This window comes from Zosterops lateralis, assembly GCF_965231275.1.
Source record: "Zosterops lateralis genome assembly, chromosome: 6".
Classification (NCBI taxonomy): domain Eukaryota; kingdom Metazoa; phylum Chordata; class Aves; order Passeriformes; family Zosteropidae; genus Zosterops; species Zosterops lateralis.
In genome coordinates, this window is record NC_139761.1 from 17,722,540 (window position 1) to 17,748,651 (window position 26,112).

Sequence of the window (26,112 nt, forward strand, 5' to 3'; positions counted from 1 at the left end):
ACATTACCATTGGTTGTAAGTTATTCAGTAAAGAAGATTGCACATTCAATTAATAAACTATACTGGAAAAATATTGTGTTCTTGTATACTGTGCTTGTAGCTCCTCTGGAGAAAGAAAAAGGGATCAAGAAAGGAGCAAGTGTGAAACAGCTTTTGGTTCTTTCATGACCTGTTACTTTCAACAATACTTCAACTATAAAAATAGCTGAAACTACTAGTTTAAAATATCATAAATATGTGAGGTTTGTTAACATAGTGTTTAGCACTCTGGAAATTAGCTTTTTTTCCTACTCTTTGATAACCTGAGGATGCAGCTCTTCAGGTCATTGCTGCAAAGCCTATCTGAAATTCCAATGGGAAATTGTAAAATTTCATTGTGTGGACTGGGAGAGTCTTGACAGTATCGTTGTTTGAATTTTGTGTCAGTTTTCATCTAGCAGGATTTTTCTGTGTTGGTGGACTTGTAGTGGTAGTAGTAAGGCATCCTTTTCTCATACATGAGCTGAAATTGGTTGTTTAAGTGCCGTTAGCTGGAGGCTGCTGGTTGCTTTTCTTTGCTGCTCTCTTTTTGTCCTCCATTGCTGTATGCAAAATACTATGTATTAAAAGACAGCATTGGAATAGTTGGATATTTATAAATGGATGATGTCAGTGAAGCTTTAAAGAAAAAATGAATTTGTTCTGGATGAGAAGGGAGCCTGAGAATCTCAATACTATCTAAGGCAACAGGATACTCCTTCACTTCAGGGGTTAGTGCTTGGCCCTGAACGAGTTGCTAAACTGTGTAAACTCAAGTGTGATTTAAGTGTAATTAGCTTGCTGACATTAATACACTCAAGGGGAGGGCAGACGGCATTCCTTGGCAGAAGTAATCAGGGTAGCTGACAGTGTGTCATGGCCTATTTAAACGGGCAACCTGTCTGTTATGCTGATTTATGCTGTTCTCCATAAACCAACAAATGATGTCTGCTTTCACACCACCTGCAATATTCCAGCAACTGGTACAGAAGCCCTTCCAAACGGTTTGGTCCAAAACACGTCAGTTCTCTATATCCCTATTTCTTGAGGTATAGACATGTGCCGAGGAGCCCTGGCTTTCTGCCCACATGAAATGAAAGCAGTCCAGCCTAGAGCTTGCTCATGCTATAGTTTCACAATCAGCTTAGCCTGGTATGTAGTAGCTCTGCTTTTAAAAAAGGCTGTCCTGTACTGATCTCTTCAGATGCAGCTGTCTCTGTTCTTGCCCATACGCCTTCCCTCCCACTCCTTTTACTTTTTGTGAGGCAATGTGATGAACAACTAAAAGCTGGGAAGCAGATTAGCTGAAACTTACTCAGGCTAAAAGAGCAGTAAAGAAGCATTTATGACCATGAAGTCACTTGGAAATATAGGCTAAAAATGAGTCAGAAAATGGAAGTTGAAGAAAAGAAAAAACATGGTATATGAGCCATTGATGGAAAGAGATTAATGAGGAGAAAAGTGTATCATGAAGGCTGGGGAGAGAAGCACTGTTAAATGGATGCATTTAAAAGTCAATGCTAAACCCACAAGAGAATATGAGATTATAGAGAAGATCAAGAGAGAACTCATAGACATGATCAGGTAAGAAGTGGGGCAATGATAAAATAGAATGGATAACTTTGCTTTGCACATGTACTGTATAGGAAAAGGTGAAAGAGAAAACCACCATGAAAATTCGTAGATCATAAATCAGAGGGAAAAGAGAACTAGTTAAGGAAATGGAACAAGAAAATTCGAACCTGTGTTGATAGGTGGGAATTCTCCGTTGAACAAAGCCAGAGAAAAAGAGGATGCAAGAGGTAGCACTTTGCTTCACGTGTTGAGCTCAGCAATAAGTTCATTAAAACTACCAAGGCTAAAGATTGGTGGAAATATTTAGGAGGAGGAGCAAATAACAGATAGAGAAGGAGAAGGTTTGGCAGTAGTGTGAGCAGCTGATGACAGCAACAGGAAGTTAGATTGGATCAGAATGGGAGAAAAGCAAAGAGCTGGAAATTTTAGGAGGCAGAAAAAGACAAGCTTGGTTCTTCTGCAGTAGTTTTATGGAAGTTGGACTCAGCTGGGAACACTTGGAAGGGAAAGGCAGTCATTTCAGCTGATATTCTAGAGTAAGATCTGAATTTCTCTATGATGAAGAATAGCTTGCATAAGATCTAAAAGCAACTTGAAAATACATACTGAAGGGCATCTCAAAAGTCAACTTAGAACAATTCAGATGACTATACCAGATGCTGGTGAGAGATTTATTTCTGTGCTTTGGAGGCTGATGCATTTAGCTCTGTCTTCCTTTGGACTGTAAGGCTGCAATGAAGAGTGAATGTGCATGTCCCCATAATACAATATAGTGCATTTTTAGAAATTGCCAACAATCATTCACAAGGCTGATGTGTCTGCCTGGTTTGATTCAGTCCTATGTGGGACACAGGACAGTGACCAGGAAGCAGTATAGCTACCTCAGCTTCTATCCAGATTATCCTTCACTCAAGCACTGTTTGGGAGTCTCTGTAACATGCTGTACTTGTGGGCATGAGATCACGTGTAGTGTGGCAACTAGGAAGTTTGAGCTGATTGCAAAGTTTATGATGCTTCCACAGGTATCTTATTTGTTCTTTTCAATCTGGGTATATATATGCCATATTTTTTTCTTTAGTTAGCATAAAATACAAATGACTTAATAAAGTACTAATTGTCTGGGAATTTAAATCCTTGGCTGACTAGCTCCAGTTGACTTCAAAAACATTTGTATTTACCACCTTTCTAGCTTCTTCTAACATGAGCTGTTCCTACTGAGGAATTTTTCCTTTGGCAGTAGTTGCTACAAGAACAATATTTATGGATGAATTTGTGGTGTTGGTCCTCTACTTCTCAATTGCTTTGTATCTTTTGTCATTTGTTTATGCATTGTATCTTTCTTCCACCTTAATGGATATTCAGTTCAGTCGTATATTCAAATTATGTCTACAGAAGAGGATACTATATTTTGAGCACATATTAAAAACTGAAATTGAATCTGTTTTCATGGTCCTAGAAATTTCCCTTTGGAGCCTATACCAACTTGCATAGGATACAGTAAGACATGCATAATGCTGATTCTTTGTATTTTCTTTGCAGCATGCTGTTGATGCTGATAGTGCAGGAGTCAGTCCCATCGGAAATTCCTCTAACAGCAGCAGTCATTGGGACCTCGGAGGTGCCTTTTTCTTTGCTGGAACGGTCATCACAACTATAGGTATGTTAATTGTTTATTTTTTAAAATACATAGTTACACTGAGACATGGATAATGAAATAAATTTGAGGAAGGTAGACAACAAAGAAATAAAGTAGCTGAAGTTATCTAAAGTTAGCTTCTGTTAGCAGAAGATATGACTCCAGCATGTTTCAAGGGCACTGAGTCTTTGGATAAGTGTCAGAACCTGTTTACATAATTAGAGTAGAATAATAATGCTGAGCTGAAAACAGGTAACAGTCATGGAGGCTTTATAACCTGTTCTTGATGTAGATGCAGATGGTCTCAATTTTCACTAAAAAGATCATGAAGCTGTACCAAATTAAGTATTTTATGGCTGTTGGGAATTTGTATTTTTAATATTATAGATGAATTTTCTCAGAAGTGTAACTTTCTTCCTGAGTACATCAATTAAGTTTGGCTTATGCTCTTTTTGTTTGATAGAAGCAATTCTTCTCATACCCTACTCCTTGTAACTGGAAATGTATTCTCATAAGTATTATATCCTTTGTAAAATTCTTACTTGCTTTCATACTAACAATTGGAAGGAATTCCACAAATGATACATTGTGTAAAACACCTACTTTTTTTTCCTTCTAGAATTCATGGCCTTGATCATTGACACATTTCTCTGTATTACATGAAGAGTAGTCTGAACTGCTCCATTCACTTGTCTTGAACTACTAATTTCAATAAGATTCAGACTCTTATAATCTCATGCATTCTATCCAATGCATTTAGTATTTGATCTCTGAGTGTTGGCCTTAGATATGCTAAGGTTTTTAATCTCTCCTCTCTGAGCCAGTTCCTCTCTTGAAGAATGTTCAACAAGATTGGGTTTCAGAAGACGGTCCTAAGGAAAAGGAGAATAAACCAATAACATTGTTGATAAAGTTAATCTGCTGAAAATTATACAGTAGTTTTATAATTTTAAGCTTGATTTCAGTGCTGTCATAATAATCAGATCAAGAGATCTAATTATTTGGAAATCACTGACAAAATGTTGATTTTTATTTGCATTTTCTATGAGTATTATTCTGCTTAAATATTGTATGAAGTGCTTCTCCACATTACAGCTGTGATGCACACACTGGTGATTGTACAGACAAATAACTTGATAATCACACAACCCTTCAATATAGTGTGAGAATCTGACTGTCGTGGTGTCAGTGTCTCTCTGCCTCGGCCAGCCCTGACGCCTTGACAGCAAAGGGCACGGTTTGGTAGCAGGATGAACCTCACCCATCCCTTGGGTTCTGGTTTGCCCAAAGGGGCCAAGCGACAACAGCAGGAAAGAAAGAGGGAGTCTGCTCAGGGTTAAATACTGGCTTTATTCATCCCCCAGTGGGGATAACCTCAGTTCAGGGTGTCTGCCTCAGCAGAGACCCCTCAGCAGAAGTGACCCCTTGGCAGAAGCAGCGGGAAAAGGCGGGAAACCCCCAAAAGTAACATCTTTTATTGGGGTGTGGAACTCAGGGATGAGTTTGAGGACAAATCAGGGACCGTGTGGGTATGGCTCTGCAGGTAAATGACACATATTATAACAAATCAATAACTTGGGGGGGGAGACAGCCAAAGTCTTGTCCCATCACTCGAGGCCTTCACTGGAACTTTCTAGACTTTTGGGAGAGGCCCCAGAGTGATAGACAAGAGCCAGGGGCTGTATAACTTATAATTGACACATAACTGGGGTTGGGGTAAAACCAAGAAGGGTTGGATATGGGTGACATGGGGCAAACCATTACAACTTACAAAAAACAATATAAAACAAGGAACAAATACATACATAAAACTGATAGAACCAAAACCACACCACTACATCTGACTAAATTCTGTAGGTTTTTTATGCTGGTAATACAATAACAAAAAAAAAATAATCCTGTGGCAGTTGCAAGACTTGCTGTGGTGATCATCTCTAACAGTAGAGTCTGTGCCTTTGGCTCTGCCTTTTCTTTGCTGTCAGAGTGAGGGGGGAAAGAGTGATTGTATAGAGTGTACAATCTGTGTTCCTCTATATTTAGCTACATTACCATGTATTTTTGATGGTAGCATAAAACCAGCGGGTGGCAAGAAAGAAAACATTTCTGATTCATATGTAAGAAAACCCTCCCTTGATATTTGTTTACTCAATAGACCCAAGTGACAAGCTTTTAAATTGCTCATTAAATAAATGCTGCTATATAGGCATAGTTTATGCAGGCATCATTGACATCTGCTATTTAAATAACTTATTGAAAAGGCCTTGTATTTTTGCCCATATTTGTTTTAAATTCTCCATGAATGAGGTTTTTATAGGCTGCATAAAGTCTGTGTATTGTGTCAGAGCATGAAAATGGTTTTAGTTTATCGACCAGAGACCTGTTAGGGCTCCTCTTAGGCAGAAACTCAGCAGATTACCTCAGTTCAATGGCCCATGCAGCTTGGATTTTCATGGAATTTTAGGAGAAATCTGGCATGATGGCTGCACCTGTGAAAAGGACAGTAGGTTATGGGACATGCATTGTTGTGTGTCAGCATAATTATTTCAGAACTATCCCATGACAGAGACATATATCTGGTGCCAGTGTCCAACCCAACAGGAATAGGACCTGACACTTTCATAGATTTCCTCCTCTCTTGATGCTTTATTGCATCAGTGATTTGTAATTTTGTGATAATTTTTAATATTTAAGTAATTATTTGTAGTTAAAACCAAAATCTCTATGACACTTCAATCAAAATACCTGATCTTAAAAAGGTGCAAGTATTACTGCCACAATTCTTATTGTTTTTTTCTCTTTAACATTTTAACAGAAATACCATGCCTACTGGAGTCAAAATGCTTTACTGAAAAAAGAGTTCAAGGGCAGATTTGCATAGTGTGGGTACAGTTTGGAGGCTGCTGTGTAACTAGTCAGTATGATGAGGGGCTGAGGAAAGTATGAGCTAACCACTGAAAACGAGCCTTGTCAGGTGAATCACACTCCTGTCAGGAAACCATTGGCACAGGCCGAGAGGAGCAACAGCATGCAGGCACCAGGCCAGCATGGAGGGGTTTTTGTGCTGTGACATCAGCTAGATCCATTAAGCAAACAGCAATTTTAGATAAACTGAATCTACAGAAAATATGGGGCTGAGGCTTTAGAGAAATGGAATAACAGAGGGTGGCTTGCCAGGAAATGACATGATGTCACTGGAAGTTTATATATAGGAATTATAGGTGGAACAAAGGTGTGCCTGCAGGAAGAGCAGTTTTTAAAAACCTATTAGTTTGTTTTCTAAAAAGCTGTGTGTAAGTTCAGAGAGTCTGACAATTGTTTTTCTCCTCAGGGTATGGGAAGATGGCCCCAAGCACTGTTGGTGGCAAGGTTTTCTGCATCTTGTATGCCCTATTTGGGATTCCACTGTTTGGATTCTTGCTTGCTGGGATTGGAGATCAACTTGGAACCATCTTTGGGAAGAGTATTGCAAGGGTGGAAAAGGTTTTCAGAGTAAGTTCACTGACAGTTTTTTGCTTGTGTTGTATAGCCTGCTCTTAATTTTGTTGCTGTTACCTGTGGCATTTTTTACATGCTGAACACTATGAAACATTTACATGTTTAGTTGAGATGATAGTTAATGTCCGTAAAGATCTCTGCAGTCAGTGGAGAGAAACAGACTTCTCTAGATGATGATGCAGGGGTTATATATCTGACTCTAAATTTCCTTATTGACATGTTGCTGGGAAATGTATCTCATAAGTTAGTTTCCTTATAAGGAATTGTTGTAAAACAATCTTCAAAACACCACAAGTTGCTTTAGATATGTACATCTATTCACTGAAAATGGAGAGAAGGAAATGGTTCTCTGAAGGAACAGGGCTGTGGGATAGGTTCTGACTGTTACTGATACAGCCTAAAAGACTTGGAAAGCAGGGTTGCTGTTGTGAATGTGAGCCTGGGAAGAGAGATGGTTGAGTGATATGCCTTCAGTGCAGGGTGACAGATGTTGGAGTAGATCTGCAGCTCTACTACGAAAACTGCTGTAATGCCACTGGCTGAAATCATGATCATTCTTTGCCCTGGCTATGATGAAGACACCCCACCCTAAATTTTTGAGCAGACTTCTTCATGCGTAATTTCTCTTTATGTTGCCAGTACCCTCTGCTTTTGAGTCTGAATTGCTGTAAGCAGTTCTTTTGCAAGCAGTGCCACAGACCTGGGAAATGCTGTTGCTAATGATTCACTTCAGGGATTCTCTCTTTGAGGCAGAACTTGTAGAGATGACCTGTGTGACACTTCCCTTGGAAGTGGCATAACTGGAGGTAAGTCTTTCCACAGATGGAGTGGATGAGAAGCTGCCCAAGCTGGTTAGTTTAATAGACATCTATTTCTAAAACATTCCCACAGGTGAGAGCAAATTGTTTGTAACTGTTTTTGAAAAGAATTAATTAAGTATTAGACTGAAAAATGAGTACTTTCCATTTTGATTAAATGACTTTTAAGTGTCCCAGACCAGACATAAATGGTATTTCAGAATAAATGTAGAAAAAGGTGACTAGTGATTATGGGTGAGTAAGCATGTACATGCCTGTCTGGAGAGCACTTCAAAAGGATTACATTTTCATTTAATGAAAATAATGCTATTGAAAAGTGTCTCAGTTCAGTTTGGGAAAAATGCAGCTAAGATCCCTAGTTTATTTTTTGTCTACCTTTTTATTACACCTGCTTCACTTCAATGGAATCTCTGAACATTCTAGCCTGCTTCTGCCCAAGAAAAATGACAATCTTGAAGTCATGATATGGATTGAGAGTCAGAACATTTTTGATTGATTTTCAGCTGATTATTGTATTTCTGAGCGACATGGACAAGACCATTAAACTGTTGATATGATAGTTTATGATTGAAATAATCAAAAAATTACAGAGTAAATGGGGCTGGAAGGGACATTTGAGATCATCTAGTCCAGCCTTCCTGTTAAATCAGGGAGTAAAATACTAAAATTAAAGTAAAATACTTTGCTTGAAGTATTTTAAGATTCACAGATGTATGCTGTTACTAATGTTTCACACAGTATATAGCTCTTTGGCACATAATATGAATTCTTTTGGTATTCAAAATTTTCCTTTATTTTCCTGAGTTAATGCAGTTACTTGTTGCTTAAAGCCATCCAAAGTATTTGTTTTCCTCCTTGGTATTTTGTCAGCTTCCAAAGGAATTTAGAGATTGTGGTCTTCTTGTTTGGCCAAGATGTGTGTTTGTTCCTTTTGTTTTGATTGTCATAAGTCCGTTACATTCCATTACATCTATTATTCTGTGATTTGGTGAGCAGGGTTATACATTATTTCCTTTGTTACTCTTAGTAATGAGTTTCAGCTATTTGAAATATTTCTGATAGAGTTTAGAATTTACATGCATCTTAGTAACTAGCCTTAATACCAGTGGTTTCACTTTAAGTGATTATTTACATACCATTTGGCATAGGCAGAATATAATAATAATTATAATTTTAGTAATTATGTAATTTATTATCACATTCTATTTACACTGTTAGTGTAAATATAAAATTTTGGACCTAATCAGATGAAGCCTCAGGTAGAGTAACAGTTTTTAATTTAATCCTGAGCACTAAGTAAATTTTAATTCAATGTGTAACTGTTGTTACTTATTTTGTAACTGTCTCCTTAATGAACTGAAATTCACCACGTTCGTGGGTGTAAAACAGCCTGCTACCACCTTTAAAGAGAGGACATAAAAGTTAGGAAAGTAGTTAAACTACTATGTAACTAGAAGAAACAAACATAGGCTAAGACACCAAAAAACATAATAAACCGTTGAGTGGTGTGCCTGACAAATCTTCTGGAGGTAGCTGAGAAGTCATTTAGTGCATCAATACTCTAGAGAGAGTACAAACTAGTTGCCTGTATTATTTATCCTCACAGGCAATTTGGGATAGTCCAGTTTCTTGTAGAAAGAATGGAAAGAAATTCAGTGTGTGCATAATGCATCAAATTTCCATGTTCATATGTCTCAGCACTCTGCCTCTGTATGTATCCAGTTGCCTTTGTTTGTGCCCTTCACTCTTACGAATGTTGGATGGCTGGTGTCAGGGCAGCCAGAATTCCAGAAATCCTTGCAACTTTGTCATTGCCTGTACAGGTGGAAGGGTCTTGAAGGCAACTTGATCTCGCATTGTGGTTAGGATAATTTCTGAATCTAGGTAAGACATGGTACGCACACACTGGCAGGTGGGAAGAAGAGGAAGAATTTTCTGTTGTCACTGCAGTCCTCTCACCCAAAGCATTTCCCTTACAGGTCTCTTGCTCCATCCAACAGTGTATCTGTGAGCATGGAGCCTATGCCACATTAGGGAAAGCTTGCCTCTGGCATTCCTTGGCATCTGGAAAGATGGAAGGAGAATTCCTCTCAGATGACATGTGCTAGTGCATTTCTGCTGCCTCTGACATGACCTGTGCAGAGCCCCACCAATTCTACCTTAATTAACACCACAAATTAGAGCCTAGGAATCCAACATGTATCTACTGCAGCAATCAGCCCACGCATTCTGTGGGAATTTTAAGAACAATTTGAACTACATAAAGTGAGAAAAAAAATCTGCTCTTATCAAGTACACACTACCCCGACAGTATTGACAGAATATTTCAGCAGAGGAGCTGGGCACATGCCACCACTCATCTTCTAATCCAAAATGTTATCATTATTTCAATGTGTAACTAGCCAGGAAAACAACTACTCATTTATGAGTAGGTAGGGCTGGAGGTATTTCATTGCAAAATAATGCTTTCTGAAAAATAGAACTTTTCATGTACCATTTTAGGAAACAGAGGCACTGGCAGGATGATGCTATGCCAAACACCATGCATTGAATAGTTTATGCCATCTGTTCTACTGGAATGATTATATTTGGTACGAGTAAATAAGCATCAACCAGGTCAGAGACATAAACCAAAGCTTCCCTCACAAAAGCCCTGTCTTCTCAGCTCCTGATTATTCCTGCATGTTCTATCTTCAAAAATCAGAACCTGGGTCTCAGTCTGTTTTTACATGCATGCAAGTGTGATTCCCCAGAAAATGAATATGTACAAGGCAACCAGATTTACTATATACACAGTTCACAAGCATCCAGTTTCTGGGTCCAGTGATTAATCAGTCCTCCCAGACCACGTATAAGCACATATACAGCCAAAATTTAATTTAAAAGTTGATAATTCTTATAGATTTTCACCCAGTGAAACTTTCCAGACACAACAGAAATAAAATATGCATTTTACGGTGACATAATGCCATGAAAGTAGTATTTTTATCTTACATACATGAAGGATCTTATGAACAATCTGTGAATGTTTCTATAATAATCAGTAGAACAAAGCCCCATTCTTTTGGCTTGCTCTGTACACACAGTGTCTGCAAGCATCTAAAGATAGAGATCACTCCATAAGCAGAGTACACAGCAGCTGCTATTATCATGAGTTAAATATAGGCTAATTCGGATAGTCTTTTTTCAAACTTTGAATGAGTGTTTAAATTGTCACCAGAAGTAGATGGGTTTAGCATAACCTGAATAATCTTCCCTTATTTAACTGTTTAGTAGAGATCCCAGGAATTCAGCCTGGGCACAATGTGTTTCTGAGAGCACTCCAGGATTTTCTGGCTTCTGAGGTGAAGCCACTGTGAGCAGATCCTGAGCTTGGTTGCTGCTTTCACTCCTCTGGTTTCCAGCAGGACACAGAGGACAGGTCTGGCAACAGAGCTGGTAGACTGTGAATTGCAATACTGGGATGTGAGCAAGCATCCAGAGACACGAGGGGTGGCAAGGCTGCACCACTGAAAATAAAATGCTTTGTGCAGAAAGGCAATGCCTCTGTAACTTGTGCTTCACTGAACGAGGGACTCGTCAGAATAGACACATCTGCTACTTGTCTTTCCTCTTAGAGAACATGTTTTACTCTAGTTTTCAGAGACATGATGTGAAAGTGGTCTACACTTAATATTTTTTCTGAAAGATAGCAGTACACATCACCTAACCTTGGAATTGTCCTAGGAAGAGTAGTTCTTTTAGTAGTAGTTGGCAGATAGCAATAGCATAGCTGTAAGGGTAGTCCCATTGAGCCGGTGGAAAGCTTTATTTTAGCATTTGTCAAAGCTCTACCTTTCCTAAACTTTATTGTTTGTTTTTATGAATACACCTGATCACCTCTAGCTACTCTTTCACTTAAAGATTCAACCTCTTTTTAGAGATTTTTGGCTCCTCTGATGTCTTACTGCAAGAGTGACAGGAATTGTTTGTACAAATTCCTTCCCTGAAAATGAATGGAAAACAGAATCTGGGGAAGAAACAGTATAAGACACCAACTGTGTAGAGGAGGAGCACTTAAAAATACAGTCTTTTTTTATAGTCTCCCCTCTGTTCATGGATTTGCTCTGTTCAAGACAGTCTTTTAAATTTTGTTTAATTACATCACATTACAATCCAGCATCAGTGTGTTAATATATCAGCTGCTAAAAACCCACTAAGGGTATTAATACTTTATATATATATATATATATATATATATGTGTGTGTGTGTGTGTGTGTGTGTATATATATATATAAAATATAATTCACTGCTGTTTTCTGTAAGGGAAGAGGTGAAATAATAATGAAAAAATATTCACTTAACAACTTACACAGAATAACTGTCTGATGCAGTGATCCATCTGCCATCTGCTGGCATCCTGTCTGGACAGAGCTGTCAGGACAGGGTGTGAAATTCAACCTACTGTTGCACATTCACGGTAGTATTCCAGAATTATACAAGGTTTATTAGCTGAGAGTTCAGGATTCAGAACTCAACCTAACAATTTGCTGAGTTATTTCCTCCAAAACAAAAATCAGTGATTGTAAAGGTAACTTACAAACCTAGAACAAATGCATGTAACAATCTCAGCTCATGACCTGGTCTTTTGCCTGTCACACCTTAAAAGTCCTTCTAAGAGTCACATTTCCCTGAGCAGGGTTAAAATAGAGGTGCTGTAGGCTTGATGGTGAGGGTTGTGACTTCATTACAGGTGGTGGCTCCTCATCCACCAGAACCAAATTTGTCTCTGAATTCTGTTTTATGTTAACACACTGTCTTGAATATGTTGGGTTTATTCTTTGGATCACTTACCCCCTCCATTATATTTGAGCTACAGAAAAATTTTTCTGTATTTTTCTAAGTACTAGTAAGCTAGTACTAAAAACTTAATCAGAACATCTATGGATCCCAGATTTTGACATTATAGGCCTTCTGATTGGGTATTTAATTTAGTTAGTGATGCTTACAGCTATTCCACTTCAAAGAAAGCAACTTAAGCGTAGCAGACATTTTGCTAATTTTGTTCTTATCCTCTGGTCTTTGATGGTGACGATGGCAAGATCAAATCCATTCAGGTACAGGAAAGCTATGTAGAACAATCGTTATTAACCTTCTCTGTGTGGGGGAATATAGGCGTAACTCAGATGTGAGTTGAAGGAGGGAAGGGAGGAGCAACACATTACAAATCCTGCCTCTGTAAAATTGCTTAGGTCTATGCCATCAGCCTCTGTTGTCCTTTGTCTTCTCCAGTGTTTGAGAAAAGCATATATATAGACGGATTCCTCTTATTCATTTTGTTTATTTGCTTCTTTCTTTTTCTCTTGGGCTGAATACAGTTCAGCCATAACAGAGGTTTGGGATCACAATTTTTATTTTTGTAATAAGCAGCATGCAGAAATTAGTTGGTCCATATCAGAAAGCCTTATGTGTGCTTTCTAGTGAGAGGAAGAAGATCGGAAAGGGGTATATCAAGCCTAGAAAATGTCTCAGCATTTCTGCATGTTCATGACACAGTACTCACATTATGACTGCAGCAAGATCCATGCACAGAGATTTACAGAAATTACATTAGAGAAAGCTGCTGCTCTGTGAGAAGATTGTTGCATATTCCATCTGGGTCTAGACAAACACCCCACAGAAGTGTGGTTTTATGGGGAAAAAAAGATGTAAAAAAAGAAGAAATCCTTTACTCTGATCTGTGTCTTGTATGAGTTCAGGATTGTCTCTCCCAAGCTTAGTAATAAATGTGACTGTTTACAACTTTTAATATCTGTCTTCCCTCTGGTACTGACTATGGTTAAAAAGCAGAAGATGGATTCATCACCTTCTCATAGCAGCATTCTTTATAAAACATGGGAACTAAAATTAGACTGAGGCACCAAGAGATTAGAGTGTAGAGGAAGCCCATATCTAGTAGAATGGTTCAACCCCCTTTTCATAACCCATGGAGCTGTCTGAAATGTCATCTATATTTTAATATATACTATAATTCTGCTACTTGTTTTCAAGGAGTGTTGTCTTCTTCACTGATGTGGTAAGTAGGTCCTGGCTGGCAGCAAGCACCCACACAACCATTTGCTCACTCTCCTACAATGATGGAGAGAACATGGGAAGAACAATAGAATGTTCTCTGAGAAACCTCATGGGTCAAAATAAAGACAGCAAAGTCACTTACCATGTACTCTCACAAGCAAAACAAACTTGACTTGTGGAATTTAAATTAATTTATTGACAATTAGCATAAAAATAATTACTGAGTCGTGTTTGGAAACAAAATCCCCACAAACATTCAAAATGCATTTCTTCCCCATTTTTCAAGCTCAGCTTCACTCCTAGGCTCACTTCACTCCAGGCACCTCTCCTCCACCCATGTGGGTCACATTCAGTCCCTCTGGTGCAGCAGCAAATGGCACAGGGGTTGGGGTCAGAACACAGTGGTTTCTCTGTTGCTCTTAACTCTTCCTCTGTTCCTTTGCTGGTCCTCCATGGGCTGCAGGCCCTGCAGTACCTGCATTGCCATGGAGAAGCTCCCACTCACCTGACCTTGTTATTCCCTTGTTCTCTCCTCAATTCCCTTGTTTTCTACCTGTCCAGCATTCCTGCCCTTTCTTAACCACACTTTCCCAGAGGTGCCACCCTTTCATCTCAGTGGCTCAGCAGTGCCCCAAGGTGGGTCTGTTAGAGCTGGCAGGAACCAGCAGTCAGAGAACAGAGAAGAACAAAATATTGTTATATTGTTCTTGGATGTTATGTACAAGTCGGTGATATTTAAAATTCATTTAGTTTCAGTCTCATTTGGAATGCGAAAGAGCTAGGACAAGTTACAATGAAATCCACAGTGACTTACAGGCAGCAAAGAGTGACCAAATCACTGATGACCAAGGAGCTCTATGAGCTGGTGCTGTGCCAGTCTTCCCATACAGCCTGGTGAGAAGGGAATCACACCTTACTGAGGTTGTGCCATGCTCTGGACCAGGACAGGCTTTCATTTGGCTGCACTGAAAGAAGCAGTGAACCTATGACTGCCTGCAGCATCTACACTAGCTTTGCAAATGTATTTTGACTAAGGACATATCAAATGTTTGTGAGCTGATATATGTGATATTCTGGTTTATGGCTTAAGTACAAAGACTGTCATTCCTAGTGTTAAAATATTTTGGTCTGGAAAAAGTGATTTAGAAGACAAGCGGTTTTAATTAGTGCATAGGCAGAGACAATCTGTTCTGAGAATAGTTGGCAGCATGGGGAAGGGCACAGAGTTAAGAATAAATGAAGGGAACAAAAGAAATATTAAAGAAATGTGTTTTGTTTAAAATGTGTTTTCTCTGCTCCAAAATACAGAGCCTTTTGGAGAGATGGGGACAGCATTTTCCTTGCAAGTGTATTACATTATCTCTAAAATCACGCCATTGTTCATCTAGCCAAAAATGTAGCCAGCTTGCCTGGAGCCTTGGGGACATTTGTCAGGAATTCAGGAAAGGAAAAGTCTGGAAGGTGGAAAAACCATCTGAGCTCACTGTGAAGGAGCAAGTGTTTCAGTACTATTTTTGGTTCAGTAGTACTGTACACTGGAGGATCTTTCTATGAAATGAGAGGTGACACTACAGAATAACGAGAGATGACACTACAGAATCTTGGAATAAGCTTATATGAAACATGCTGTTCATGGAAACATATATGTTCCACATATTTAGCATTTAGTCTTGTCCGATAAATGATTGCAGCTTCTTTTGATCCCCTACTTAATGCCTCCTGCTCCTTTTTCATAGGAATATATATCAACTCTATGGTCTCATTTATCAAACTTAAAAACACTCTTTGGTGCTTTTATTGTCAACCATCAGGTCAGAAAAACTGTACCTCGGTTAATTTGCCTGAAGAAAGCAGGAGACATAAAATAATGCACTACACTGGCTTTGATCTATTAGGACAGATAGAGAAAAAAGAAAGTAAAAAACTCAAGGTTTATTTTAACTCTTAAAATTATTAGGTAAAACCAAAACTACTAAAACCTCTGTGTATATAATAGAAAATAAGGAAAAAGTAAAGCTGCAGTAACTGATGGAAAATTCCACTGATAAGAGTGTTTTCATTGCTCTGTCTGTCCTTACTCCTCTTGGCCCTAGAGCAGATTGACAATAAGTTGTTTGAATTTGTGTGAGAAAGATGACATCAGTAATGTTGCCAGTTTAGCATTTAGCCACCTTAAGAATAAAATAAGCACTGTCATTGGAAAATGGAAATGATCCTGATTGGTGTGCAGAAAACTCTCAGTTCTTAGATTCTTAGATTACTTCTTTGATGTTTTCCAGATTAGTTCTAGGTGGATTTAAATTGGTCTCATTAGCAGGCACTAATTTATTTATATTTGAAGAATGTCTTACAAATTACCTGCTTCATCACTGTGGAAAGAATTTGTGGGTAAACAAATTTAAAAGGAAAAAAGAGTGGAAAGCATCTCTTTTAAAGGCATTTTAATTTTACTTAAACAGCTGTATGATCAGCTCCTTTCCTGGAGGAGAGGGTTTGTTATTATTTCTTTCTGATACCTATAGAAAAGTCTGTATTCATGCTGCAAAATGGGTTCAGATGACTTCTTAGCCTGGCAGAAGTTGCTCAGTTATTTGACAATGTTTGGCTCCAAGCTGAAAATACTGTTTGAAAGAGAATTTTGGATGAACTTATCCAGATTTCTCAACCTTTAGTGTTATATAGTATGATTATTTATTTGTTTGTTTGTTTGTTTGCTTAATTATTTTAATAATGACTTGGTGTAACACTGCAGTGGCTTAAAATTTTGTAGTATGTCATTATTAAAATGCACATATTTGATTAGTAAGTACAATTATGCCTTAGCATTTTTTAATCTGTAGCAGTTAGACTCTGAATTTCCTCTGAATGCATACCTAACTGTAAAAACACCCTCCCTTTTCATGCCTATCCTGCATTTCATGTGTTATTGTTCATTAAGTAATTCTTTTTCTTAGTCTGGCTTTTGTGCTCTTTTCAGCAGCTTTAAAAATGCTGTGCCTGATTCACCATTGCTTTCTGCCTTCATTTGTACCCTCAGCTGCTCTGCTTTTGTCTGAGTGACAAAGGTGCACAATTACCATGAGTCAGGCCTTTTACAGATCCTTTCATTAACATTGTTACCATTTTTACTTTAAAAAAACCAACAACCTTTGGCTGAGTTTATTGCTCCTGAACAAGGGGATGTCCTGAGCATTTGTTACTGATTTGAAGGCCATTCTTTTCATTCCCGTCTCTCTCATGAGACAATTCTGACACATACTGAAAAGCATTTTAATTTTTGCTAGGTGGGGACTGGAGGAGGAATTGCTATTCATAATTTTGATGCTGGACTTATTTTTTTGTTCAAGGATTCCCAAGAGGCACTTGTCTCCTAACTTGCACAAGGCAAGGTTTTCTGACATTTCATTTTTACATATCAGGAAACTGAAGCATTTAGTAGAAGTAAACAAGTTGCCTTGGTCAAACTAGAAAATAAACATCAATTTGGTTAAATCCTCACTCTCACCAAAAGGCAAGGGTGCCAATGTAGGACACTATGTAACATGATCCATGGGATCTGTTCTTTTCCTTTCATTACTCATTCAATAAGTCCGAAATCCTGCCATTGTGAATTTGTGTCCGTACCTCTCAAAGAAGATAGATCATCCTTTGGTATTTTAGCAAAGTGCTCAAAATGGCTCTTTGGAGAAAGAGGCAATAAGGAGTGAATTCAGATTTTATATTTTTGTGTTGCTTTTCCCATTAGTACTTGGCAGTTTCTTCCATGTCTTATGTTTGGCATTATATTACTAATCTGATCGAACTATTTGTATTTGTCCAGACACAGAAAATAGTCCACATACACATAAATAAAATATTAAGTGTAGGGCTCATTTGAAACACTTTAAGAACTAAAAGTATCTATGAAATATGACATTTTTATGCTACCTGGTTCTGAATGCATCCTAGATCAGAGGAGTATTTAACAAGGTTCTGACACTGCACCTCTAAAAGAAATCCTCCTGTTATTAGGGGAAGCACAGTATTGCTCACAAGCTGGTTAGATATTAACCAGTTCAGGCAATATCCCTTCTATTTATTACAAAGATAACTTCTGAGATCTTATTTCCTGTCTAGGCAATGCCTTAATCTGAAATGAGATCTCATTTCTGGGTTAAGGGAAAGGCTTGATTTGGAAAACTAATTTGGAAATATGACTTACAGTGACCACCACGTTGCTTTTCCAGGATAAATAGAGAATTTATGCTGCCACTGAAATTAATCCACAATAAGGTTTCTAGTAATTTACAGGTTTCTCATGCAACTTTATTGGATGTTTAGTTTATTCTCAGCAGAGAAAATCTGAAATAAATGTGCCAGATTCAATTGCGTTAATCCAGGCTTGCATCAATATTAATAGAAACAAAATCTAAGTATAAATTAAATATAGTAGAGTTTATATTATTTAGGAATGTAAAATATTACAATTACACTGACTATATTTGAATTCAGTTTATAGAAGCCAGTAACATACTCTCTGTTCAAGAGCTTTCCAGTGTGAATTTACATAGGTAATTTTATCTCAGGCTGTTTGGTATTTGACATAAATTCTTTTTTTTCTAGATAATACAGCTTTCTATTTTTGAACAGGAGATTTAACCTTCATATTTGTGAATGAAAGCTGGAAATCCTGAGTTTAGAAAACCCAAAGCATGAATTATTTCTACATAAAATTGCAGCTTTTCAGTGGGGGAAAAGGGGTTTATTTTCATTTTAATCTTAGTCCTGTTCACTGAATGCTTGGTGCTGGTGAGGCAATGTGGGTGTACACATACTTGTATGGAGGTGTGAATGTGCACTTCTTCTTATGCATTGAACCTCATATGGAGCATATTGATGCCTTTCTGAAGCTCAGGAATGTTTTTCCAGGTGGTGTTTGGGGTAGATTAGTCACTTCCTAGTGCATAGAAAATGGGAATCATAACAAACTGGGGCCAGACATGAGGGTTTACTATTACCTGGCAGGACTCTCACTAATAGGGAGAGAGGGTTGTATTACACCCAACAAGCTCACAAAAGGCAGAAAGAGACATACCAGGTGGCACCAGCACAATCAGTGTGTCATTCACAAAGAACACAGTTCCAGAAATCCAGTCAAACATTTTCTTTTTTTTCTGTTATTTCCTTTTTCCAGAATAAACAAGTGAGTCAAACAAAGATCCGAGTGATCTCCACCATCCTCTTCATCCTGGCAGGCTGCATCGTCTTTGTGACCATTCCTGCATTTATCTTCAAATACATCGAGGGATGGACAGCCTTGGAGTCCATTTACTTTGTAGTTGTCACTCTGACCACTGTTGGCTTCGGTGACTTTGTAGCAGGTGAGCAGCTTTGAGCCAAGGTGCTGAGCACAAGGACCTTGGCTCTCAGAATTTGTTTTCTGATATAGAGGGGAGGATTTTCACAATGTGTTATATCCCAGTGAAATGATGCCAGGTGTTTCTGTTGGGATTACTGTGCGGTACGACACCAGGCTGATTTAAGGTCCAGGTGCCTTGCCATTTGTAGATTGTGAGCCTTCAGCAGTGTAGATAACAGGAGCCTGGAAAATCCTGATTAGCCTTTATCTTGCAATGAATTATGCAAAAGTAAAATTACTTTCCTGCTGAATTAAAGATTTGTATTAGTCCATTAGCTCTCAATCTGAGGCTGACTGCAGAAGCAAGTAGCCCAAATGATGAATGGAGGAAGCTTTGACTGAGCCATAGGTCTGTGGAATTTTCTGGTCAGGTGCAGTAGTGGGCTGCTACTACAGGAGCTGCTGCGTTTCAAGACCTGCATTCTGTTTCCTAACCTTGGCATAAATTTTGACATTGTAGTTGCCCTGTTAAAGAAAACTCTTGTAGGAGAGAAGGACTAATGGGGTATGTATCTCAGTGCTTGGAGGAGACTCTCTGAGATTAATACAGCACAAGCAGGAACTATAAATATCTACCCATGTACAATTTCCAAAGAGGGAATTGAGACAGTTGGCTGGAGAGATAAGAGACACTTTTTTTTTTTTTTTTTTTTTCACATAACTGCTTTGCTAACAAAAGGGTGGTTAAAATAAGTGGATTTTTTCCCATCAGTGGATGACCTCTACTCCTTATTCCTGTTAGTGGTCCTAATTAAAGGTATTAAGTTGTCTGTGCTAAAAACAGTCATATTGTGCTTCTTAGTCCCTATAAACAGAACGAGTTAAAAATATCAAATAAAATGACAAAATTTTTTTTGCTGAAGAACAGTAGACAAGTCTTTATAGTAGAGAAGACTCTACAAAAAGACTCTCCTTTTTTATGACAAACTGGCATAGAAGGCATGAATTATTGAGGAAAAAAAGTCACTGAACAAAGAAAGACCCAGATATAAAAAAGAAAGTTTTACGATTATTCAGTTACAGAAGTGATTGTGTGGGCTTTGTCCATTTTAACCACTTAGACCTCTAAAGCAATTCACTGATATTCTTTGAGGTATCACAGTGTGAAATAAAAATAATTTACAATTTCTTTCTTAATAATATCACATTTCAGTATTGTTTAATAATGTGAGAGTAAAAAAGCTCTGAATATTAAATTGTTCTATATGTACTTGATTAGGAGAATATAACCCACAGCTGGGTGGCTACTAACAAGTAGGATTTTTCAAAAATCAGATGGAAGACCCTGAATAAGAAAACTTCAGAGGCATTTTCATGATAAGAGTATAAGGCAGGTGATCACCAGGAGATTTGGGATTTATTGCTCGTTTTGAGAGACATTTTCTGCCCCTTTTATTTTCTGCCACTTTAATCTCTCAGTATCTCTGTTCCTTCAACAGCAAATCAAAAATACTATATCTTAATGGTTAAAACAGTGTCAATGGAGCTATGCTGGCTTATTTCACCTAGAACAAATCCCAGCTCTTTGGAAACTGAGAGGTTTTTGTACTACAGCTGGAAATAAAATTGTGCATGGAGCCTGAAAAAGCCGAGTATCTGATAGGCTGAAAAAAGTGGTCTCATACTTTCTCAGTCACCTGATTACTCTGCAAGATAGATCTGGACAATCTGTTTCCTAGTGAGCTTCCTCAGGGACATGTGTGATCAGAAGAGGCTTCTTGTACCATAGCAACAGCAGTCCCTACCTCCCATTGTTTCAGACTCTTAAAGACTGGAAAAAAAGAGTCTTAATGCATGTGATTCATGCAGTCTGTGGGGAGAGATTAACATCAAAACCAATATTTGGGTCCCTGCCAATTCTCAAATGTCTGACCTTCCACAGGGGTTTCCAAACACTGTAACTACACTCAGATTGAGCCTTGATAAAATTAAAGAGTCATAAAAGTGTCTCAGATTGCGAAAAGAAAAAGATAAAATGCTGAACTGTGTTGTCTGGGGATTTTAACAGGGAAAAACTCTAAAATCTCTCTACAGTCGTACAGAGGTATAGGTGTCTAGCTCTTTCTAACCAAGGCTGGAGTCCAGGAAATATGCAGACCTCTGCTGGGTCTCCTGGTAGGCTTGCTCTTCAGGCAGGGATTTACACAGGTACCATTAAGGTGATCTTCACTTGCATTGAGGGATATGGTGGTGCCCATGGGGCTCTGCAGACTCTTTGCTGCTCACTCTCTTCCACTCAGGGCTGTGCCTGCATCTTATTGGCTCTCATTCTTGCAGTGTACCTAGCACTGTGATGGGACTGAGAGTCTTGAAAGTGAGGTTGTGGTTGCTTTCTTTTGTAAAAATTTTTGTATTTTACTCTGTAGTAGACAGCAACCTGGCCACTACTCCATTTATTTGAAGGTCTTTGTAGTCCATTAGGTTTGTCAAATGTATAATTTCTTATTTTGCCTGCTCATCCAGAGACTTGCAGGAAGAACAATATGGTGTATTTGTTGCTTGATTTGATCCATATCTCCTATGAAGTCACTGGTCAGAAAATGCATCCCTCTGAATGATACTTAAGCAGACTGTATAGCCTTATTTTCAGGGCTAATCGATGGTTGGTCAGATACCCTGATTTGGATGATAAAGCTACATGTCTTTTTTCTGCACACAGATCTCTCAATCCTGTAGCTAAACTCAAAAAAGTCTGGAACCTCTATAACTTAAGGGAGTTGATCTTTGAATTTTTTTAACTCTGAGGCTGCAGGCAGTTCAGAATAAGGAAGACTAGCTGTATTAAACTTTTTTTGTGGGGCATGTGTTTGTGCTGTTGCAAGTACTATCAAAGTAGAATTTCAGAGTTGCTTCAGTGTATGAGCAATACAAAGGAAAGTGTTTGCTGGGTGTTCTGGCAGGTCACATAGCAGCAGAACAATAGGTAATTTTGAAGACTTTTAAATTAAAACAGACTGGGTTCTTCCCATCTGACAGGCTTCTTGTCTTATCAGAACTACAGTGCTGTTGACAAGAGTTAAGAAATACTTTTAGGTGTTTTTCAGAATTGCCGATATTTTGTAATAATTTTGGCACCTTGTGATTTGTAAGCATAAGTGTATGCTTATTTTAGGAGGAAATGCTAACATCAAATACATGGAGTGGTATAAACCCTTGGTGTGGTTCTGGATCCTTGTTGGCCTTGCCTACTTTGCTGCTGTCCTGAGTATGATTGGAGACTGGTTAAGAGTCCTGTCCAAGAAGACACAAGAAGAGGTATGATCAGTAATTTCTCAGTGGTTTTTCATTTTGTAAGAGAGATTTAAGTGCCTGATTCCTGCTTGTTTAAATAAGGATGCCTCTTGCATGACCAATGCTCAATATGCCCTGTGGTTTATTCACTGTCTGCTTTTTGTATACAGTTAGCTCTGATCTTTAGCTCCTTCACAAAGGAAGAGAAAAAAGCAATGAAAGCAACCAAGGTTGTTACACATCTACCAGTACTCAAAAATACACAGAACGCATCAGTAGGAATGCAATTATGAAATAAGATGCCAGCCTTTACTCTGAAACTAGCTATGAAATTGTACTAAACATTTCAGTGTTCTCTCCTTAAAAATTAGGAGATTTTCCTGTCTTTTCCTATGCTAGGGAGTATGGTTCTGAATAAAAGTTTAGATTCAGGTCCCTTACTGTGTACTCTCTTTAAAAATTGAAGAAACTGAGTAGTCAGAATCAAGGAGAACATGACTAAATTCACTCATAAACCTCCATGATTCAAAGAGGATACTGCTAATGATTCACTCAAATAAGGGTGGAAAATAGAAAGGCAATTGCCATGACTCTAGAGCTGAAGCCTGTAGTGGAGGATGTTAGTAATATAATTTCAAATTTCAAGGCAGTCTCCTTCTGCTTTTCTAGCAAAGCTTACCTGACAGGGTTAAAAAAAACAGCAGTCAAAATTTGGCAGGGAGATAGTGCTGTTTCTAATTTTTGAAGGCATCTAAACCACTTAAGACCCAGTGCATCCCTCATGCATCTCCATTAATAAAGGGGACTGCAGAGAGTGTGTATGTTCCGTTGATCATCAGGCACCTCTAGTGGGGAACCTGGTCACTCACATGGATGCAAGATGCCTTCTGCCACAGTGCTAAATGGACACCTGCACATCTGGCCTGCAGAAAACAAGATGACTCCTTGTGGGTTATTGGATGCAAAAACTTGAATTCAGGCTGCAGCAGCAGAAGCAAATCACTGATCATGGTGGGCTCCTGCAAACACTACTCTTGACTCTGTTCTTCTTTAGCTGAACATTGAGAAAGGCCTGCTTTAACTGGAATATTGCTCAGACATTTATCTTGATTTTTCTCATTTTGGAAGGCATATTTATTGAATACAGCCGTCACTTGGTGCTTTATTCTTAGCCATTATTCCAGCCTCCAGTGCAAAGGAGTAAAACAGAGAAAGACAGTAGGACTTTCAAGGATATGCTCATAGTGCCCATACAGAATATGTGTTGAAAACTCCTCCAGATGGCTTGACAGTGGGGTATTTGGACAGTTGTGCAATGGAAAGCTCCATTAAAGACAGCTACATTTGTCCCTGAAAATGAACCCTAGACTGGAGGAGTCAGAGGGCCACTTGAAATTATCTAGAAGGTATTTAACATCAACTGGTCTGTGACTCTGTGGCTCTGAACAGAACCTTCAGTGGGACTGAAGCTGCATCCATGAGCAAGACAGGAAAACACATTCCTGTACTGCTGCACTGGTTGTTGTGCTGTTCTGAAGCATACTGGTTTAACTATATGTGATTAACTTTGCCCACTCTTGACCATCTACTGCTGACATTATGTGTCAGGAATTTTGTTCTTAATGAAGAATGGATTAGCATGAACATGTCCCATCACATAGCACAACTATAAAATGTGTGGGATGGCAAAGTGACACAGGCAGATGACTTCTATGTCACAAAAGCCATCAGTTGGTGTTTAGAGTTTGCCCAGTGTAAGCTCTTTGCTACAGAAGTTTGGGTCCAGATGGATGCAGTGGAGATGAGACCACTCCCGTTTCATGCCAGAGAAGAAAGTGTTTATGCTACTGTTATACAGGAAAGATTTTTCCTTTATTTATTTTTTTAATTAATTTCTCTTTCTTCATGTTGTAAAGGTTGGAGAAATAAAAGCCCATGCAGCAGAGTGGAAAGCAAATGTGACAGCTGAGTTCAGAGAGACGCGGAGGCGGCTCAGCGTGGAGATCCATGACAAACTCCAACGGGCAGCCACCATCCGGAGCATGGAGCGCAGGCGGCTGGGCCTGGACCAGCGAGCCCACTCCTTAGACATGCTCTCTCCTGAGAAACGCTCTGTCTTTGCTAGCTTGGAAACAGGACGCTTCAAGGCCTCCTCTCAGGAAAGCATCAACAACAGGCCTAACAACCTGCGCCTTAAAGGGTCAGATAAGCTCAACAAGCATGGGCAGGGGGCGTCTGAGGACAACATCATTAACAAATTTGGATCGTCCTCTAAGATGACCAAAAGGAAAAACAAAGACCTCAAAAAGACCATGCCTGAAGATATGCATAAAATTTATGAGACCTTCAGAAACTATTCCTTGGATGAAGAAAAAAAGGAAGAGGAGAAAGAGAAGATGTGTAATTCCAAGAACACTTCTAGCACTGCATCTCTGACCAACTGCATCCAGCACCACTCAGACCTGGAAAATGGAGTGATTCCCAATGAAGCCAAAGAAAGGGAGCATAAAAACAAAGCGTTACTTTAAGACAGAAGTTAAATGTAAAAGATGCTTGACTTGAATTAACAATGTTGGTGTTTTTATATACATATATATTGAGACACGTGCCTTATACAGACTCCCTATTCAGTCTGAATTATATAGCATCGAAGAATATTTCACTGTGCCATAAAGACTCAAGCTTGCTCTGCCAAAACAAATCAGGAACACAACACTGCAGAATGGCAACAGAAAGCTACGCACATGGAAATTTCAGCCTGTATAGGATTACCAGGGCAAGACACAAAGGAAGGGATTGAACCATGGCAGTATCACCAGAGGGCTCCTACCATGGTGTGATATTAGACAAAGGGCAGCTATGCAAGAAGAGCCTCTGAAAGGGAAGAAAAACAGTGTATCTTTGTAACAGAGTATGCATCCATAAAGCCTTCCCCTGGTAATTAAAAAGAGGAGAAATGATTGGAGTGAACTAGAAACCTTCATTAAGCTTAGTTTACGTTTTGGCACGTGATCCAAGCTAGATTTTTTTTCCTATATTTGAGTCAGATGCATTACCTTTCTAAATGCCAAAAGAATGTCCATGGACACAGCCAGCAGCTCTTGGGTGCTGGTTGGAAAATCAACATAGACATAATCAAGGGTTGCATTGATCTCTTCATAAAAAAAAAAAAAAAAAGGAAAAAAGAAAAGAAAACAAAAAAAAATTCTGTAGGTATTTATCTTAAGCAATGAAAAAAAAAACCAAAAAAAAAAAGAAAAGAAATGTGGATTTTTTTTCTCATGTGGAAAAATTCAATGTAAAGTCACAGGAAGTAAGTTCATATGAAGAAAATACAACATCTTATGCTATGTTGTTTAAAAGAAGAGAAACATCAATTTAATGATATTTGGCCGAAAGTGTAAAACAGTAGGCCAACGCGGTTTTTTGTTTTTTTGTTTTTTTTTTTTTTTTTTTTTTTTTTTTTTTTTTTTTTGGAAAAATTTCTCATTCACACTTTCTACCACTGAAAAACTCCCTTCTATTTTAATGCTGTAAGACTATATGGACAGAAGGGAAGCTATAGCTTTTGCATGTCAGCAAACGGCTGTTCTCTAGTTGAATCTGAATTTTTAAAAATAAACATAAGAGCATTTACATGATTCAAATGAGGGCCAGGGCTACCACAGAATCTCAGGGCTCTCTGCTCCCTTTTGTTGGGTTTGGTTTAGACATAAGCTGCTGTCACAATCTCAAAAAAAAAAAAAAAAAAGAAAAGAAATTTAGGAAAAAAAAATCGTGGTAACCTTTTAAGTGCTTATAGCTTTAAGTGCCATTAATGTCATATTTTGTAACTTTTTAAACAAGTATTTTGAATTATTTGGTTTATTTCCTTTCCTTTCCTTGT

General features: G+C 38.4%; 1 protein-coding gene across 1 annotated transcript in view; it reads left to right on the forward strand.

Moving 5' to 3' along the window:
• KCNK10 (potassium two pore domain channel subfamily K member 10) overlaps nt 1–25,569 on the forward strand; it is a 54,992-nt gene extending 29,423 nt beyond the window's left edge. Inside the window, exons 3-7 of the mRNA XM_083864238.1 lie at nt 3,133–3,250; nt 6,558–6,718; nt 18,771–18,957; nt 22,108–22,250; nt 24,143–25,569. Of these exons, the coding sequence (XP_083720364.1) occupies nt 3,133–3,250; nt 6,558–6,718; nt 18,771–18,957; nt 22,108–22,250; nt 24,143–24,754 (1,221 nt within the window). The 3' untranslated portion in view covers nt 24,755–25,569. The remainder of the gene's footprint in view (nt 1–3,132; nt 3,251–6,557; nt 6,719–18,770; nt 18,958–22,107; nt 22,251–24,142) is intronic.
• Nucleotides 25,570–26,112: the final 543 nt, after the last annotated feature.